Source organism: Heterodontus francisci, chromosome 41, assembly GCF_036365525.1.
Source record: "Heterodontus francisci isolate sHetFra1 chromosome 41, sHetFra1.hap1, whole genome shotgun sequence".
NCBI lineage: Eukaryota > Metazoa > Chordata > Chondrichthyes > Heterodontiformes > Heterodontidae > Heterodontus > Heterodontus francisci.
Window position 1 is genome coordinate 34,906,136 of NC_090411.1, and position 17,024 is coordinate 34,923,159.

At 46.7% G+C, this 17,024-nt stretch overlaps 2 protein-coding genes across 2 annotated transcripts in view; one reads left to right on the plus strand and one right to left on the minus strand.

The window, feature by feature from the left end:
- The window catches only part of LOC137353473 (synaptogyrin-1-like), a 22,054-nt gene extending 19,484 nt beyond the window's left edge, over positions 1-2,570 (plus strand). Inside the window, exon 4 of the mRNA XM_068019794.1 lies at positions 1-2,570. This exon is cut by the window's left edge and continues 1,895 nt beyond it. The gene's annotated coding sequence lies outside the window, so the exon portion shown is untranslated.
- Positions 2,571-11,121: 8,551 nt separating this feature from the next.
- Positions 11,122-12,095, minus strand: LOC137353702 (neuropeptide B-like). Its single transcript, XM_068020065.1, has 2 exons — positions 11,823-12,095; positions 11,122-11,256 (listed from the first exon to the last, which is right to left on the minus strand). The coding sequence occupies exons 1-2, from the start codon at positions 12,093-12,095 to the stop codon at positions 11,122-11,124; spliced, it is 408 nt and encodes a 135-aa protein (XP_067876166.1).
- Between the last annotated feature and the right edge of the window lie 4,929 nt (positions 12,096-17,024).

Sequence of the window (17,024 nt, forward strand, 5' to 3'; positions counted from 1 at the left end):
AACTCCAGCCTAGTCTGAGAAAATTCTTACCATCTCGTGCCTTTTGATTGTCTTGCGGATTTGTACAGGGCAGGGGGTTTGGGCCCATGCTCCCAAGAGGAGGTGACGTCCCCACGCTGGCCTCAGAGAGGGCTCTGTTTTGGTTCAATTGTTAAGGTGGAGGCCACAGATTTAGAACATAGAACACAGATTTGGGGCAGTTTTGCTTCTCGCCACGCATGCTAACAGACCTCTCTCTCCATTGCCCTCTCAAGATCCAACCAGTGTCCCTGGAGAGTCCTCGAGGACTCCTGTGCTACAATTCAGGGTCTGATGTTTGAACTGAACTGGGCACAGGTTCTGATTCTGAAGCTGTGCTGGAGTGAGCTCATCTCAGCCCAGGCAGTATTTGCCTTCAGTATTATTGAGCTCAGGAAGAAAGTGGAAATCAGCCCGGGTTCCAGCTCCTGATCAGCATCGAGAGGACATTTCCCCCCCCCCCCCGCACCAGTACTGGGAAGTGTATAGGGAGCTCGCCAGAGAACAGTCCGGATGGCCCCTCTCAACCAAATAGTCCATTGACTCTCTTCAACTGAAGCCTTGCATCTGTTAGCAGAGGGGCAGGAAGATCCCACAGTGCCCACGTCCCCAGCAAGGAATTAACACCTTCAGCTTTGGGATGGAGGGCAGGGCAGCGGGTAGTAGATTAACTAATTGGTCAACAGTCAGTGATGTGAATGGTGCGAGAGAAACAACTGACCATTGGCCGTAATTAGTCGTAATTGGCGTTGTGGTCTTGTGGGATTGGCGTCACGCACACAGCCTGCACACACTTAACACCGCTTTTAATACCAACATAACGGCAGTCGATAGAACACAAGTACATGGAAGATTGTGACATGATGACACAGTCTGAGGGGCTGCCTGTCTGAAGATACTGTCTTATCAAACCTCACTCTACAGATTGCCTAGTATTCTGTGTACAAACCAGGGAAAGCTGCAACTTAAACTACAGATCCTTAACGTTAAACGAAAATGTATAAATCTGTATTTCATATAGTATTTTACTGTTGTATTAAAAAACAACCTTTTTATGTGTTCCTATGGATACGGCTAGGCCCAGACTTTCTGAGGTAATGCTGCCAAGTGAAGGTATCCGGAAACTTCCGTGTATAAAAGATAATACTTCAAAAAAATACTGCAAATCCCGAGCACATCTGACCTATTTCTTTGTTTTTTTTTCAATTGAGAAAACGCAAGCTGAGAGCCTGTAGCGCAGAACACGAACAAAACTGGCAAGAGTAGGAGAGAGTGCGCAGTAAATTGGCAAGTAGTGATTGAGGTGGCACCGATCAGTTCACTCACCGTTGGGAGAGCACCTCGCAGCAGTAGATGGATTTGCAGTACCTGTTCTGGTGGCTGTGTCTGCCACAAACCAAGCATCCGTTGGTGGGTGAGGTACTGGGTGGGATTGATCAAGATCCGTAGAGAGACAACTGCAGGATAGGAGGTAAGAAAGACAGACGATGAACACACTCTGTTCAGTTTGATTTCCATCCTCTCCAGACCTTTTCGACATTTGATTTTTTTTCGAGCCAGAGGAAATTTCAACCGGCAGCTGATTGTTTTTGTTAATGATCCATTTGCATATCACTCCCACCTCTGAGGCAGAAATTCATGGGTTCAAGTCCCACTCCGGAGACTTGAGCACAAGGTCCAGGCTGACCCAGTGCAGTACTGAGGGAGAGCTGCACTGCCAGAGGTTCCGTCTTTCAAGATGAGACATTAAACCGAGGCCTGTCTGTCTGCTGAGGTGGGCGGAAAAGATTCCATGGCCACTATTTCGAAGAAGAGCAGGGGAGTTCTCCCCAGTGTCCTGGGCCAATATTTATCCCACAATCAACATCACTAAAGGCAAACAGACAATCTGGTCATTATCAATTGCTGTTTGTGGGATCTTGCTGTGTGCAAATTGGCTGCTGCGTTTCTTACATTACAACAGTATTTACACTTCAAAAAGTACTTCTTTGGCTGTAAAGAGCTTTGGGATGTCCTCAGGTTGTGAAAGGCGCTATAGAAATTCAATTATAAGCAGCCTGCGAATTGGCAACTCCCTCGGCAGCAGTTACCTCAGATAATTGGGCACGTAAGGGATACATGGGGCGGAGCGGGGAGTGCAGTGGGGGAATATTAAGCAGAATTTGCTCACCCCTGCTGGGTGCCTGGAATATCCAACAGGTGTAACCATTTCCATGGTTTCTATGCTATGCACCACGTATGTCTCATCCCCCACCCTGATGCAGAGGTTTGGGGTAGAGGAGGAATTAAGGGTGTGAACCATCCCCAGTCTGATATCATTCGTCCAATCCCGGACTCTCCAGCCACCAAGAGAGCACATTGCACTAGCCACTAACTTATTGCGAACTCTGTGTGTAGCATTTTACGTATAGGATTCATGGTGTATAACTGGAGCCCTGTGTCTTTATATATTGTTGCCGCTGTGTATCCTTCACAGTGTGGCTTGTGTTTGTGGTATGTTGAGCAGATATTAAATATTTATCTGTAAAATTGTGATTCTCAATAAAATGTTTCAAGTAGATAAAATGGCTTCCTGTTAATTTTCATCCTTCACCATCACTCACTCACTCACTCTCTCACTCTCTCACTCTCACTCACTCACTCACTCACTCACTCACTCACTCTCTCTCTCTCTCTCTCTCTCTCTCTCACTCTCTCACTCTCACTCTCTCACTCACTCTCTCACACACACACACACACAATGGTGTCATTCTTAATCCAAAGTGGGAGGGAATTCCAGAGTTCAGGGCCCAGGCAGTTGAAGGCACAGCTGCCAGCGGTGGAGCGATTAAAATCGTGGATGCACAAGAGGCCAGAATTGGAGGAGCGCAGAGATCTCGCTGAGGGTAGTGGGGCTGGAGGAGATTACAGAGATAACGAGGGGCGAGGCCATGAAGGGTTTTGAAAACAATTTTTTTTTTAAAATTCAAAATCGAGGCATTACCAGACCAGGAGCCAATGTCAGTCAGCGAGGACAGGGTGATGGGTGAACGGGATGTGAGTTAGGACACAGGCAGCAGGGATTTAGATGAGTGTGGATGGTTATGGAAGGTGGAGGTCAGCCGCTCGAGCAGTGGAATAGTTGATTTTGGAGGTGAAAAAGGCATGGATGAGGGTTTCAGCAGCAGAACTGCTGAGGCAGGGGTAGAGACAGGCGGTTATACAAAGGTGGAAGTTGGCAGTCTTGATAGTCATTCATTTTCCTGAATATTTTCTCATTCTGGTTTTTTTTATGGGCCATCCCAAGAAATTATATACTTTAAAAAAAATTTGTAACTAAGTGTGTGAATATGTCAGTGATTTTGGATGTTACTTTCTGCAGTCTCTTTACACTTATCAAGACAGTAGCATCTATATTTGCACTGACAGGAGAGTCGGTAATCTGAGGGCACAAATTAAAGGTGATGGCCAAAAGAACCAGAGGGGGAGATGAGAAATGATTTACACAGCGAGTTGTTGTGATCTGGAACCCGCTGCCTGAAAGGGCGGTGGAAGCAGGTTCAATACTAACTTTCAAAAGGGAATTGGATACATACTTGAAAAGGAAAAATTTGCAGGGCAGTGGGGAAAGAGCCGGGGGTGGGACTCTTTCAGAGTTGGCACCGATACGATGGGCTGAATGGCCTCGTTTGCTGTATCATTATATGTCATCAGATTGCATTGGCTCCAGGTCAGGCAAAGTATTGATTTTAAAATTCTCATGTTTGTTTTCAAATCCCTGCATGGTCTCCTCCTCCCTATCTCTATAACCTCCTCTTATAACCCCACAACCCTCTGAGATCTCTGCGTTCCTGCAATTCTGGCCTCGTAAACACCCCCCAATTCCCATCGTTCCACCATTGGCGGCCGTGCCTTCAGCTGCTGAGGCCCTAAGCTCTGGAATTCTCTCCCTAAACCTCTCTGCCTCTTCCTCCTTTAGGATGATCCTTAAAACCTACCTCTTTTGGTTACCTGTCCCTGATATCACTTTATGTGGCTCAGTTTCATAATGCTCCTGTAGTGTGTTTTACTCACTGTAATTGAAGGCCTCCCCACTGGAGGGAGCCAGAAGCCACATCCCTCACTGAACGAGGCGATTGTACTTCTGCCCTTTGCAGTTACTATCACTTGTGTTGTGGCCGCACGCACATCCCTTTCTGCCAGGTTCCTGTCTGTTTTCTATTATTTCTTCCCTTTGATGCTGTTCTGAGTTTCGAGCAGGATCTTCATGACTGGTGTCTGCCCTTCTTCCCTGCCCCCTCTGTATAGGATGGGGGAACCGTTAAACCCCTCCACATAGGGGACTCACCCCCTATTGACTGGGATAAAGACAGTCATGGCCCATGAAAGGACCATTCTCTATTCATTCTCAGGACATGTCCGACTCTGACCAGGCGGAAGGGTCGAGAACCAGAGGACACCGATTTAAGGCGAATGGCAAAAGAAGCAACAGCCACGTACGGAAAAACTGTTTTACGCAGCGAGTGGTTAGGATCTGGAATGCACTGCCTGAGAGCGTGGTGGAGGCTGTTTCAATCAAGGCCTCAAGAAGAGAATTGTATAATTATCTGAAGAGAAAACATTTGCAGGGCTACAGGGAAAAGGCAGGGGAGTGGGACAAGTTAAATTGCTCCAGCAGAGAGCTGGCAAAACACAATGGGCCGAATGTCCTGCAATTATTCAATGATCAGTTATTGCCATCCATAACTGTCCTTGTGATACCACCAAGTCACTTACTAGGCCATTTCAGAGGGCAGTTAATAGTCAACCACATTGTGGTGCGACTGGAGTCACTTGTAGATCAGAGCAGGTAAGGATGGCAGATTTCATTCCCTAAAGGGGATTAGTGAACCAGATGGGTTTTTATGACAAGCCAGTAGCATCATGGTCACCATTACTGCTATTAGCTTTTTATTCCAGCTTTATTTAATTAACTGAATTTAAATTCCCCAGCTGCCATGGTGGGATTTAAACTCACATCTCCTGATCATTAATCCAGAAGACAGGATTACTCCAGTAACCACTTGGCTACAGCACCTGTCACAGGCAAACAGGCCATTAAACCAGCCTGTGAATCCTTATTTTACTTCATAAATGTTCTCCGTGGGGAGATAAAAAAACCAACAAATCCTTCCCCTCACTGTCACTCTTTACTCTGCTCACGTCCTTTACTCTGCTTTTCCTCTCACTCTGACGTTGTCTGTTTCACTTGTGTTCACTCGCATCATCTTGCATTTGTCACTTTTGCGAGAGTGTTTCAACTCCCCTCCGTGCCTCCAGGTTGGGGGTGAGGGGGAGATGGGGAGAAAACATAATGAGTCAAAATCCCTGCTTTTGAGCACAATCCCTGGAATCCCGGTTGGAAATACACAAGTGTGGCTTCCACCCAGCTGTGATGCCTCCACAGTTGAAAAGCCTGCCAAATTCTCACTGTCTGGCTTCACGCATGAAGAGTGGACTGTTTGGTGACAGATTCGAGTCTGGATAGCGGCAGCAGTCAAGTTAACTTTGAGCATGGTTAGAAAATCTTAGGAGGTGAATGAGATGGGGACCTTTCCGAGGGATATGAGATTGCAGGGAAGATGGACATCCTGAACACTGGCTCAAGGGGAGAAAATGGGAAAAGGAGGATTCATGGGCTGATTTTGAGAAGCTCTCTTTCAGGTAGATTGATAGCTGGTGTTTGGGGTTCGGGGCAAAACTTCTGCAGTAATTCAAGAGGCAATTAGAAGTTGTGTCAGTGCGGTGTTGGGGTTCTACAGAAGATTGAGCTCAATGGGCTGATTGGCCATTTATTATCTATAGCTCAGTGGGCACTCACTCACCTCTGATTCAGAAGGGTTGTGGGTTCAAGACCCACTCCAGAGACTTGAGCACATAATCCAGGACTGACACTCCCAGTGCAGTATTGAGGGAGTGCTGCACTGTTGGAGGTGCCGTCTTTTGGATGAGACGGATGGGGCGGCACAGTGGTGTAGTGGTTAGCACGGCAGCCTCACAGTTCCAGCGACCCGGGTTCAATTCTGGGTACTGCCGGTGTGGAGTTTGCAAGTTCTCCCTGTGTCTGCATGGGTTTTCTCCGGGTGCTCCGGTTTCCTCCCACAAGCCAAAAGACTTGCAGGTTGGTAGGTAAATTGGCCATTATAAATTGCCCCTGGTATAGGTAGGTGGTAGGGAAATATAGGAACAGGTGGGGATGTGGCAGGAATATGGGATTAGTGTAGGATTAGTATAAATGGGTGGTTGATGGTCGGCACAGACTCGGTGGGCCGAAGGGCCTGTTTCAGTGCTGTATCTCTAAAACTAAAACATTAAATCAAGGCCCCGTCTGCCCTCTATCAGGCGGATGTGAAAGATTTCACTGACACTATTTGGAAGAAGAGTGGGGAAGTTCTCCCTGGTGTCCTGGCCAGTATTTGTCCCTCAGCCAACATCCCAAGACAGGTGATCTGGTCATTATCACACTGCTGTTTGTGGGATCTTGCTGTGCGCAAGTTGGCTGCCGTCTTTCCTACATTACAACAGTGACTACCCTTCAAAAGTACTTCAAAGCGCTTTGGGATGTCCTGAGGTCATGAAAGGTGCTATCAAAATGTGAGAGGAAAGGAAAAGATTGAGGACAGAAAGAGCAAGGGAGGTTTTACTGGTGAAATTACAGCGACTGCTCACTGAAAACTATCTCAATCAGAATGATTCACTGATGGTACAGAGACATTGTTTGTTTGCTTTTCTTTTATAAGGCTCTAATCATCTCTCTGGAGGTTTGATGACAAATAAATGACTTGAGGGTGTTAAACAATTCATTTCAACGCATTGAGATTGGAAATAAATGTGAAAAAACATCAGGGGGTTGAGAATGTTTGGAACAGGCTGGATGGGAGTGGAATCCATCAGACTTGGGAGCGTAGGACCAGGGCGAGTAGGAATTTGTCAAACTTAACAGAATGGGCAAAAAATGACCAAAATAAAAATCCATGACCTATTTGGAGAGAACGTTAATAGAGAGATCACAAAATGTTCACACACGAGGAAGTTCTTCAAAGTCCAGCAACTCATGTCATGTAACCAAATCAAGCAGCCATTTTATGCACAGCAAGATCCCTACAATTGGCAGTTGGGTGTGGGGGGAATGTTGTCCCAGGATGCTGGGGAGAACTCTGCATGAGATCTTTGACATCCCCCTAACAGGCAGACGGCCTTGATTGACGCTGTGCATCCCTACAATTACCTTTTACTAGTTAGACCCTTGTACTAATCTTGCAACTTAATTGCAGGTGATATTACAGACATTCCATCTCCGTTGCTTTATCTGCTCTCCCTCATAATTCAGATTCCTGATACTCGATTCCTCTTTCTGGCCCTTGTCTCAGAATCTCGAAGGTGGAAAAAGAATTAAGAATACACACCATTGTTTCTTTAATGCTTTAAAGATATTTCTCCTGGGATTGTTGCTTGCAGCAGAGTTTTAATTCCTGCACTCTCCAGGAGGGTTTGACAGTCCATGTTGTCGGGTGTTATCAAACCAGCAGACTTTGTGTGAGGGAAGGGCATTAAATTCGATTTTAAGTTTTACTAATTTGCCAAAGCTTCTCTCCAGTTTGAAATTGAAACTTGACTTTGCCCCGCTTTTGTTTATATGATTTGTTAACTGTGTCACTCAGTGGAGAGGAAAACGCCCGGGGCCCTACTGAACACACTGATTAACATTTCTTTACCTCCCTGCTTGTAACCCGCTGGCTTTCTGAATCATCTTGTTCTCACTCAGTTGCTCTGGTTAGTTTCTGCTTTGCCTGAGTACATCCCGAAACCTTTAATGTGTTAATGAGGAAAAGTATTACAATAAAAATGTTATTAAATCACATCAGCTCCAGTGTGAATATTTACAATACACTATTAATCAGTCAAGTGCTGCAATGGTTTTATTTTCCTGAAGTATATGAATGCAGCAAAGAACATAACCCAGAATGAAGCTTGGCAATATTACTGAGCCAACTTCGGACCCTTTCGTATGACCTGACTTTGCAAGAAGAACTTGCATTTCTGTAGCACCTTTCACGTCCTCAGGTTGTCCCAAAGCGCTTCACAGTCAATGAAGTACATCTGAAGTGTAGGCAAACAAAGTAGACAAATCTAGGCACAGCAAGATTCCACTAACAGAAAATATATGAGATAACTGTCCAGTTAATCTATGTTTATTGTTGTTGAGTGAGGGATGAATATGGTCCAGCATGTCCCTCCTTTCCTTCCAAATAGTTTCATCAGATCTTTTACACCTGAACAGGCTGTTGGGGTTGGGTTAAACAGCTTAAACCTACAACAGTGCAGCCCTCCCTCTGTGCTGAACGGTACTGGGGATTTGACCTCAAATCTCTGGAGTGGGGCTTGAATCCAATGAGCTACTGGCTGCAAGAGTTCTACTACTGAAGCCAAACTGACAACTGTCCACAGCTGCAGCTGACCCCTCAATACCAAGGGTCAAAGATAAAGAATGGCCACTGGGTAAGGTACTCGTTAGAGCAATAGTCTATGCCTTCAGGATAGGAGAGAAGTGGAATAAGAAGGGGAAATCGGATGGAAGAACTCAATGCTGTGAGTTTTACAGCTTTGGCGTGAATATAATCTTCGATATGTGGAATCAATGTTCCTTTTTTATGTGAGTTGTCTGTTCTTGTCACCGTTTTGCAGTTGAGTGACGATCTGTTACATGCCCAGAGCCCCCAGGTACTGAAGCGATAACACGTCATCAAACAATGAAGAGTATGAGAGAGAGAGACAGGTTGTAAATGAACAGCAGTCCTGACTCCATTGAGGAAATATGGCTGCTGCACATTCATTATTTTGTCCTTTGTGTGCTGGCCTCACAGACACAGGGTGGAGGCTCTGAGGCAGAGCACAGATTCTCAGCTTAACACTAAATCAAAGACAAGAGTTCCTCAGAAACTCTCAGCAGAGCTGGGGAGAGAACTGGGAGGTGTGGTGGGTTCATCTCAGCCATGGCTCATCTTGTTTGAGTCCAAGTGTTGTCCAGGCTGACATTCTCAGTGCAGAGCTGAGGAAGTGCTACACTGTCAGAGCTACTGTTTTTTTTTGGGTGAGACGTTGAACAGTGGTTTCACCCGCCCTCTCAGGTGTGCGGAAAAGACCCCACGGCCACTATTCGAAGAAGAGGAGGGGGGGGCGTTCTCCCCTGTGTCCTGCCCAATATTTATCCCTCAACCATCAAACAGATGATCTGGTTGGTCATCATCACATTGCTGTTTGTGGGATCTTGCTGTGCGTAAATTGGCTGCTGTGTTTCCTACATTACAACAGCGACTACACTTCAAAATGACTTCATTGGCTGTAAAGCACTTTGAGACCTTTGGTAGTCATGAAAGGCGCTATAGCAATGCAAGTCTTCCTTTCTTTAAAGATACATATGTTATAGGAACAGACAAGAGTTGAGGTTTACCCTGAAGCTATCCTGACAGAGGGAAGACTAATCACTCTCACAGCATTCACTTCCACCATCTCGACCAGCACAATGTAGGACTCACTGTGATAAAAGTAGGGAGACAGAGAATGGAAATTGCAGTAAAATGACCTTTATTTCAAGGTGCTGTTGACTTTATTGTCAATATTCATTGTGCTGAGGAGGTGAGTTCACTGATTTTTTTTGTACAATTAAGCTGCAGTGCACAAAACAACAAAGCACACGTTGGCAAACTGTGAGATTCTTAATCTTCTCTCATCTCCAGACACCCCTGTCCTATCCTGAAGGCTGTAGGCTCTCACTGGGGCACAAGTCTTCACTCCCTCTCCCAATCAGACCATCAACGGTCAGTTGCAGCCACAATCAACCCTCTCCTCACCCAACAGAAGACGAGGAGAAAAATATTTTTCAACGCAGCGAGTTGTGATCTGGAATGTAGTGTCTGTAAGGAAGCAGATTCGCTGGTAACTTTCAAATTGGCTGAGTTATGGGGAAGGTGCAGGGGAGTGGGACTAATTGGAAAGCTCGTTCAAAGAGCCAGCACAGGCACGATGGGATGAATGGCCTCCGTCTGTGCTGTAGGATTCTATGAATAGCGTGGGGTTACTGGGGGGAGAACAGGAGTGGGAACCCTGGCTGATTTTCCCATCCCTAACCCAGCAGGCAAGGAATCCCTGTCTCCAGCTGAGCTGAAATCAACCAATTCAACAACAAGGGTGAAGCATTTTAATCTTTAAGTTCCGATTTTTTGGAGAAATTGTTTCTGCATATAACGGTTAAATCCAATTTCCAGAACAGGAACAGGCCATTTGGCCCATCAGGTCCGTGCTGGTGTTTATGTTCCACATGAGCCTCCTCACCCCCCCCCCCTTTCATCTCAGCCTATCAGCATATCCTTCTATTCCTTTCTCCCTCATGTGTTTGTCCAGCTTCCCCTTAAATGTATCTATTCTATTCACCTCGACCACTCCCTGTAATAACGGGTTCCACATTCTCCCCACTCTCTAAGTGAAGAAGTTCCTCCTGAATTCCCTATTGGATTTGTTAGTGACTGTCTTATTTCACATCGACTAAAAATTCAATATTCCCTTTTAAAGCAGATGAAGTTCTACAATTATACAGTGGCGCAGTGGTTAGCACCGCAGCCTCACAACTCCAGTGACCCGGGTTCGATTCCGGGCACTGCCTGTGTGGAGTTTGCAATTTCTCCCTGTGTCTGCGTGGGTTTTCTCCGGGTGCTCCGGTTTCCTCCCACAAGCCAAAAGACTTGCAGGTTGGTAGGTAAATTGGCCATTATAAATTGCCCCTAGTATAGGTAGGTGGTAGGGAAATATAGGAACAGGTGGGGATGTGGTAGGAATGTAGGATTAGTATAAATGGGTGGTTGATGGTTGGCATGGACTCGGTGGGCCGAAGGGCCTGTTTCAGTGCTGTATCTCTAAACTAAACTAAACTAAAAATTACATGTCACAATTAAACTATACATCTCACATCAGACAAGCAAGGTTTGACAGTAACACACATTGGTTTACAGGTCGGTTATTGTCACACTGTTTGCCTCTGGTCTTTTTCTGCTCTTCTGCCTCTCCTTCTGAACCCCTCCCCTCTCCCGTTCAATGTTCCACAGAGTTGCAGCTGTTGGCCGGAAAGGTCAGACGGACATTGGCTTTACAGTTGTAGATTGATGGGTCTTCAGTGATGACTGAACAGCTGCTGAACTGGGGAGTAACCTCCTTTACGCAAAACATCTGCAATAGAATGTTCTCTTATTAAAGATATTTAAGCGTTCATTCTCGAGATCTTGTCAACATGAACTAGCAGTTAATAATAATCTCAGAGGGTTAACTGATTCACGGCAACTTCCCAATTCTCTGCCCCTGCCCTTCCTCCTGAAGACGAGGCAGTTCTATTGGTGCTGAAGCGCACGGCTGCCTCACTCCATTCTCCACGCGTGAGCACAGAATCCTTGGATATACGACCATGTGGGGCAACACATCTGGTTATTACACAGATGTGTTCACGCATGCACATGTGTACACACTTGCACTCATACATATGCATGCACAGACGTGTACATTTGAACACTCTTGTGCACACACTCTCATGCAGACGCCTCCTGATAATGAGCAGGAGCTACCTTTTCCTTCACTAGTCCTGGGACACTGAAGCCAGTCACAGTGACTAGGACTAGGCAGCAAACCAGTCCGCCAGTCTCAGTGCCACTCAATACCAGAACTAAGGAGATAGTAAATTTGATGTGAGGACTGTCAGCGTTGTCTCACTAGGTGTTAATATGAACAGAGTAAAACCTCACCATTGCAGCGTCCCACTGTCCCATCGACGGATGTGGAGAGTCTTCTGCCAAGAAGTCCCCGAGCTTTACCAGGTCACGAGCTCTGCCCTCTTTGATCCCATCTGGTCGCAAATGCTCGGACCGCCGGATGCCCTGGAGTAGCCCAGATGCTCTCCCTACTGAGTAATAATGAGGACTCGACGTCTGCTTATACCAGCCACTAGCTGGGCAGTTGGACAGAAGACAGAAAATCACTGTCACCCTGACGATCACTGACACACTGAGTTGAGACATCCTGCAGCCGTGGTGAGTGTCGTCTCTCACTCTGACAGACAGGAGCTCTTTATATCTCCCTCCTCACAGTGACGTTTGCTCCACTACTGTACTTTGAGGGTAAGAGTCTGCAGCAGGCTATAAGCAGCATCCCCAGCTTGACATGTTACAGAGAAACAAAACATTTGCTCTTGGATTTCTGGGTCACAAAATATTAGGTTGATGTGAATTTAGTGACAGTTAAAGTGGGGTGGATATCTCAGACATCTCAGAAACGACGACACCAGAGCCAGAAGCACAACAATGAAGAGGTTGCAGGGAATCTATGACACTGTCAAAAGGCTAGAGAAACGGGATTTGAAACACAGGCTTGCATTTATATAGCGTCTGTATTTCATTGGCTGTAAAGCACTTTGGGACATCCAAAGGACGTGAAAGGCGCGATAAAATTGCAAGTTGGTTCATTCTTTCTTTCCCTGCGTGTGTGTGGATCTCGGGCGAGGACAGGATCATGCTGGGCTGTGATACACCCTGTGGTCAAATAGCCAACACTCATTGTCGTCTCATGTTATGAACTATGACTATGATTGAGATACCAGAGGCCTTGTGCTACCGTACCCCAAAAACTGATTTGTATTGCGACAACAAATCCATACCCCGACAATGGATCTGTACCCTGACAAGGGAACTCTACCACTGTAATTTAGAACATTACAGCGCAGTACAGGCCCTTCGGCCCTCGATGTTGCGCCGACCTGTGAAACCATCTGACCTACACTATTCCATTTTCATCCATATGTCTATCCAATGACCACTTAAATGCCCTTAAAGTTGGCGAGTCTACTACTGTTGCAGGCAGGGCGTTCCACGCCCCTACTACTCTCTGAGTAAAGAAACTACCTCTGACATCTGTCCTATATCTATCACCCCTCAACTTAAAGCTATGTCCCCTCGTGTTTGCCATCACCATCCGAGGGAAAAGACTCTCACTATCCACCCTATCTAACCCTCTGATTATCTTATATGTCTCTATTAAGTCACCTCTCCTCCTCCTTCTCTCCAACGAAAACAACCTCAAGTCCCTCAGCCTTTCCTCGTAAGACCTTCCCTCCATACCAGGCAACATCCTAGTAAATCTCCTCTGCACCCTTTCCAAAGCTTCCACATCCTTCCTATAATGCGGTGACCAGAACTGCACGCAATACTCCAGGTGCGGCTGCACCAGAGTTTTGTACAGCTGCAGCATGACCTCGTGGCTCCGAAACTCGATCCCCCTACTAATAAAAGCTAACACACCATATGCCTTCTTAACAGCCCTATTAACCTGGGTAGCAACTTTCAGGGATTTATGTACCTGGACACCAAGATCTCTCTGTTCATCTACACTACCAAGAATCTTCCCATTAGCCCAGTACTCTGCATTCCTGTTACTCCTTCCAAAGTGAATCACCTCACACTTTTCCGCATTAAACTCCATTTGCCATCTCTCAGCCCAGCTCTGCAGCCTATCTATGTCCCTCTGTACCCTACAACATCCTTCGGCACTATCCACAACTCCACCGACCTTCGTGTCATCCGCAAATTTACTAACCCACCCTTCTACACCCTCTTCCAGGTCATTTATAAAAATGACAAACAGCAGTGGCCCCAAAACAGATCCTTGCGGTACACCACTAGTAACTAAACTCCAGGATGAACATTTGCCATCAACCACCACCCTCTGTCTTCTTTCAGCTAGCCAATTTCTGATCCAAAGCTCTAAATCACCTTCAACCCCATACTTCCATATTTTCTGCAATAGCCTACCGTGGGGAACCTTATCAAACGCCTTACTGAAATCCATATACACCACATCCACGGCTTTACCCTCATCCACCTGTTTGGTCACCTTCTCGAAAAACTCAATAAGGTTTGTGAGGCACGACCTACCCTTCACAAAACTGTGCTGACTATCGCTAATGAACTTATTCTTTTCAAGATGATTATAAATCCTGTCTCTTATAACCTCAACAGGGTGACCTCTCCTCTCCTGTTTATAACCTCGGCCCATACTACCTCAGTAGACGAGTCCTCAAACGTCCTTTCTGCCGCTGTAATACTCTCCTTGATTAACAATGCCACGCCCCCCCCTCTTTTACCATCTTCTCTGTTCTTACTGAAACATCTAAATCCCGGAACCTGCAACATCCATTCCTGCCCCTGCTCTACCCATGTCTCCGAAATGGCCACTACATTGAGATCCCAGGTACCAACCCATGCTGCAAGCTCACCCACCTTATTCCGGATGCTCCTGGCGTTGAAGCAGACACACTTTAAACCAAGTTCTTGCTTGCCAGTGCCCTCTTGCGTCCTTGTAACCTTATCCCTGACCTCACTACTCTCAACAGCCTGTACACTGGAACTACAATTTAGGTTCCCATTCCCCTGCTGAATTAGTTTAAACCCCCCCGAAGAGCACTAGCAAATCTCCCCCCGCCCCAGGATATTGGTACCCCTCTGGTTCAGGTGAAGACCATCCTGTTTGTAGAGGTCCCACCTACTCCAGAAAGAGCCCCAATTATCCAGGAAACCAAAACCCTCCCTCCTGCACCATCCCTGCAGCCACGTGTTCAACTCCTCTCTCTCCCTATTCCTCGCTTCGCTATCACGTGGCACGGGCAACAACCCAGAGATAACAACTCTGTTTGTTCTCGCTCTAAGCTTCCACCCTAGCTCCCTGAATTTCTGCCTTAAATCCCCATCTCTCTTCCTACCTATGTCGTTGGTGCCTATGTGGACCACGACTTGGGGCTGCTCCCCCTCCTCCTTAAGGATCCCAAAAACACGATCCGAGACATCACGAACCCTGGCACCTGGGAGGCAACACACCAACCGTGAGTCTCTCTCGTTCCCACAGAACCTACTATCTGTTCCCCTAACTATGGAGTCCCCAATGACTAATGCTCTGCTCCTCTTCCCCCTTCCCTTCTGAGCAACAGGGACAGACTCTGTGCCAGATACCTGTACCCCATTGCTTACCCCTGGTAAGTCGTCCCCCGCAACAGTATCCAAAACGGTATACATGTTGTTGAGGGAAACGGCCACAGGGGATCCCTGCACTGCCTGCTGGTTCCCTCTCCTTCCCCTGACGGTAACCCATCTACCTACTTCTTTTACCTGAGGTGTGACTACCTCCCCATAACTCCTCTCAATAACCCCCTCCGCCTCCCGAATGATCCGAAGTTCATCCAGTTCCAGTTCCAGTTCCCTAACGCCAGTAATAGAACTGTATCCCAGAATGAGAGTCTTAATCGACAAGTCAGCATCTTCAGGAGAGGGGTTATGAAATCTGGAGCAAGAAGACCATAACCCTTTCATTGTGCTGTTATCCTCATGTAGATGGAGAAGATTATTCAATCATCTTAGCTCATCCACCCACAGCCTATAACCCTCCCCGCCCTCCAACTGTTCCTTAGAAGGTTCCAGGGCTTTTGTCTCCAGTCTCTTTGTGCGCATGCATTCCACCTGTAGATCATGGTCCCAGTACTAAGCTTGGGTCACGTTAGTGTTCCCAGTAACATCACTTCAAATGTCTTTAATTATCCAGGACAAAGCAGCCTTCTTGATTGGCATCCCATCCACCACCTTAAACATTCACTCCCTCCACCACCAACGCACAGTGGCAGCAGTGTGTACCATCTACAAGATGCACTGCAGCAACTCACCAAGACTCCTTCAACAGCACCTTCCAAACCTGCGACCTCTACGAACTAGAAGGACAAGGACAGCAGATGCATGGGAACACCAGCAGCTGCAAGTTCCCCTCCAAGTCACACACCATCCTGACTTGGAACTATATCACCGTTCCTTCACTGTCGCTGGGTCGAACTCCTGGAACTCCCTTCCTAACAGCACTGTGGGTGTACCTACCCCACAGGGACTCAGTGGTTCAAGAAGGCAGCTCACCACCATCTTCTCAAGGGCAATTCGGGATGACCAATAAATGTTGGCTGTGCCAGCAACGCCCACATCCCACAAAGATATGAAAATGTAAGCATACACATGAAGTACATTTACCCATACTGTATGAATGAGATTTTTTGTTTTACTAACATTAGCCGATGTCTGAGACAGCTTCATGTTATACAAACTGCTCAGTGATTTCCATTGTGTAACGCTGGTCTAATGGAGGCCAGCTCAGCAACTCGGGGTTACAAAGCTGCAGTGACCCAGTCCAACCAGGACCCTGCCTGTGTGTTCAGTTAGGTCTTCAAGATCCAGTGACTCTATTTGGAGAAGAGGGAATTCTCCTGTTGTCCTGGACCCTCCCTTTACCCACCATCCATTTGTGGGATCTTGCTGTGCACAAATTGACTACATTACAATCCCTGCTCTTTAATGTAATGAGAAACTTTACTAATGTTCTGTAGGCCACTTCCATATACTTCTTTAACTCCTGGTCATTTCCATGTGTGAAGGCTACATTTCAGGAACTTTAATCATATTCCTTTAAATTTCTAACCTCGCCCTTTTCCTCTGTGCTCTCTCCTGATACACAACCACTTACGAATGGGGTCCATACAGAACGACTGCTCCACCTAAAGGGTCAATTCAGACAAGCCTGAGTTACCAACAAAACGCTTGCCAAGTGCCAGTCTTAGACCAGTGAGCTGCACTCTCACCCAGTCAGCAGTTCCACTACAAGGACTGGAGTCCCATAATCTTGACTGACATGGCCAGTGCCGAGTGAGTGCTGCACTGTCAGAGGAGCCTTCTTTTGGATGAGGTGCTAAACCGAGATCACATCAGCCCCCTCAGGTGGATGCAAAAGATCCCTCAGCCGCTATTTTGAAGAGCAGGGGAGTTCTCCCCAGTGCCATGGCAAATAGCTCTCATTTCTGTGGGAGCTTGCTGTGTGCAAAGTGATTGCTGCGATTCCTACAACAGTGACTACACTTCAAAAGGTACTTC

What these genes read in the sequence shown, in the direction of transcription:
- LOC137353702 (XM_068020065.1), bottom strand. Translation starts at nt 12,095, where the DNA reads ATGTCTCAACTCAGTGTGTCAGTGATCGTCAGGGTGACAGTGATTTTC. An exon ending in GACAGTGGGACGCTGCAATG is followed by an intron (nt 11,257 to 11,822) that starts GTGAGGTTTTAC and finishes ATTCTATTGCAG; the next exon opens with ATGTTTTGCGTAAAGGAGGT.